The sequence below is a fragment of the Bombus vosnesenskii genome, unplaced genomic scaffold (assembly GCF_011952255.1).
Source record: "Bombus vosnesenskii isolate JDL3184/JDL3185 unplaced genomic scaffold, Bvos_JDL3184-5_v1.1 scf7180000013320, whole genome shotgun sequence".
NCBI classification, from domain to species: Eukaryota; Metazoa; Arthropoda; class Insecta; order Hymenoptera; family Apidae; genus Bombus; species Bombus vosnesenskii.
Genome location: NW_022882965.1, coordinates 306,603 through 309,490, shown reverse-complemented (window position 1 = coordinate 309,490; position 2,888 = coordinate 306,603). Strand labels below are relative to the sequence as shown.

The 2,888-nt window shown below is 37.0% G+C and overlaps 1 protein-coding gene across 1 annotated transcript; it reads right to left on the bottom strand.

Annotated features, from left to right (window-relative positions):
• Window positions 1-319: 319 nt before the first annotated feature.
• LOC117235818 (histone-lysine N-methyltransferase SETMAR-like) lies at window positions 320-1,433 on the bottom strand. The gene has a single exon (XM_033498180.1). The coding sequence runs from the start codon at window positions 1,235-1,237 to the stop codon at window positions 497-499; it is 741 nt and encodes a 246-aa protein (XP_033354071.1). The 5' UTR covers window positions 1,238-1,433; the 3' UTR covers window positions 320-496.
• Window positions 1,434-2,888: the final 1,455 nt, after the last annotated feature.

Genomic DNA, 2,888 nt, shown 5'->3' with positions numbered 1-2,888 from the left:
GAAAACATATTCTGATGTTTTATCAACAGTGAAATCGAGAATTCTAACATTGATAATTGAAAATTAAGGAAACATCGATTACTATCAAAAATTTTAGTTCAATTTTAGAACAACATTGAACATTTCAAACTTTCTAGAATAGTAAATTTTTAGCATCAAGTTTCTGTTCAAATTATGAAGCCATTTGCTACAACCAAAATTTTCGTTAATATTGGGTTGGTAACAAAGTGATTGCGTGTTTTAAATAAGAAGGAAAATTCAAAATTTTTGCTTACAGATATAACTTTATTGAATTAGGTATTGTCCGTTTTTGTCGATGAACTTTTGCCATCTTTTGGGCAGTGTCATAATTCTATGTTTATGAAACTTCTGATTTTTGCCAGCAGAAAACTGAATTAAATGTGATTTTACATTATCAGCGTCATTAAAAATTGTACCATTTAAGGAGTTCTGCATGAAACGAAATAAATGGTAATCTGAAGGCGCAAGGTCAAGGCTATATGGTGGATGTAACAACACATCCCAATCTAAGTTCCAATAATTTTTGGCGAATGACCAAAGATGTGTGGAGCTTTGCATTATAATGCTGGAAAACAATACCCTTACTATTTGCCAATTTTGGCCGTTTTTCTTGAACTGTATCGCTCAGTTTGACGAGTTGTTGAACGTACACGTTTGAATTAATCGTTTGGTTTCTTGGTAAAAATTCAAAGTATAGAATTCCTTTATAATCCCACCAAACTGACGGCATAATCCTTTCTTGGTGAATCTCAGCTTTTGGTGTCGTCTGGGCTGGTTCATCTTGCATCAGCCACGATCTTTTCCCATTAACGTTGTTATAAACTATCCACTTTTGGTCGCCAGTAATCAGTCGTTTCAGAAATGGATCAATTTCGTTGCGTTTCAGAAGCGAATCGCAGATGCTAATGCGTTGCGTCGAATGAATTTCTTTAAGCGAATGAGGGACCCATAAATCGAGTTTCTTGACATAGCCAAGCTGTTTTAATTTTTTTTCAATGCATGTATGCGATACATTGAGCTTCTCTGCAATCTCACGCGTTGTGCTATGACGATCTGAATCGATAATGGCCTTGATATGGGTCTCATCAACTTCAACTGGTCGGCCAAATCGTTGAGCATTTTTCAGTGAAAAATCACCAGAACGAAATTTGGCAAACCAATTTTGACACCGCCTTTCTTTCAAGGCTTCATTCCCACATACGGCATATAACTTCATGTGTGCTTGCGATGCGTTCTTGCCTTTTCGGAAATAATACAATAAAACATGTCTGAAATGCGCGTCTTCCACTTTTAAATTCAGATAAAAACGAAACTAAATAACTAATCGGTACAATTTTTACTAAATTAAAGGCAGAACTCCACACAACAAGAAAGCAGTATAGGTTAGGTGCTTTGAATACGTTGTCAAAACAAAAGAATGTGCTAAGACCACCTATTGACAAAATCCAGAATCACTTAGTTGCCAACCCAATAATTTTAGATAACTAGTATAATTCAGAGGAATATCAACTTTTTACTTGAAACGTTAACCTCGTTCCGATTATGTGATCGAAAATCGTAGACAAAGGGAAGCAATGCATAATCCGGATGTCTCCAGGAATTCTTCTTAAGAAAGGGTCGCAGTGTCGGTCGATTTCGCAGTGGAGCCAAAAGGGCGATCCAGCAACGCAGTAACGAACTGTCTCTCGGCGGCGAGCATGCGGCAATTAATCAAGCCGCAATAAATTAATTGCCGCTCAGGCAGGAATTAATTACCACCCCGGCAATAATTATGGCTAACGCAGAAATAATTATCGTGCGCCACGGCAACGCGTTGATCCCTCTGCACGACGATAATCCGCTGGTAATTCGATACGTACGTATATCTCGATCGATCCCTGGCTGTCGCTACTCTTCTCTTTTAAATCGCTTTTAATTTCAATAAAAGGGTGTCCGTGATAAATAAATCGTTGGCGAAACCATTTCGATGTTGCAGCAGATTAATGCATCTGGAAGAAAGATCGCAACGCGAAATATCGCATCGCCAGCCACCGTTTCGCGCGCAGTTTTATCATCCTACCGACGCAAATGTCGTTTATTAAGTGGAGCAACGATTAAGTCAAAGGGCTCGTGCATAAGATGGTCGAAGACGTTATTCAAAAGCAATTCTCAATGCGATTCGTTTTATGGACTATGGTGCTTCGTTACGAGATGAAGTTTCCTTGCACGAAGATTGCGGTGCCGGAAGAATTTTTGTTTGCATTAAAAAACATATGGCATGAAATACAAAGTGGAACTGGTTCTCTAGAAACACAAAGTGGAAGTTTACTCTGTGGAATATGAAAAATAATCTTTTTTTTTATATGTTTGGCGATTTGGAGGACGCAACATAAAAAGTAAAAGAAATTGTAAGAATTTTGCCATAAATGCAAAACATGTAGTTCCTAATTCGCAGAAAGATATTAAAAAGGTATATGTATACAAATGTGGCATATATAAATATACAGGGTGGTTGGTAACTGGTGGTACAAGCGGAAAGGGGGCGATTCTAGGCGAAAAAAGAAGTCGAAAATATAAAATAAAAATTTTTCGTTCGAGGCTTTGTTTTCGAGAAAATCGACTTTGAATTTTTGCCCGGTACGCGTGCACTTTATCACGTCTCGTTATAACGGATCTCACTGTAGATTTAAAAAAAAATAAAAAAAAATTAAAAACAAAATTCATATTCTATATTTTCGACTTTTTTTTCGCGTAGAATCAGCCCCTTTCTGCTTGTACCACCAGTTACCAACCATCCTGTATATTTTTTTTTAAAGCTTAAGTTTATTGAATCCAAGGATACAGTTTTAGGTACATATTCACAATAAACGGTGAATAACCATCCTGTA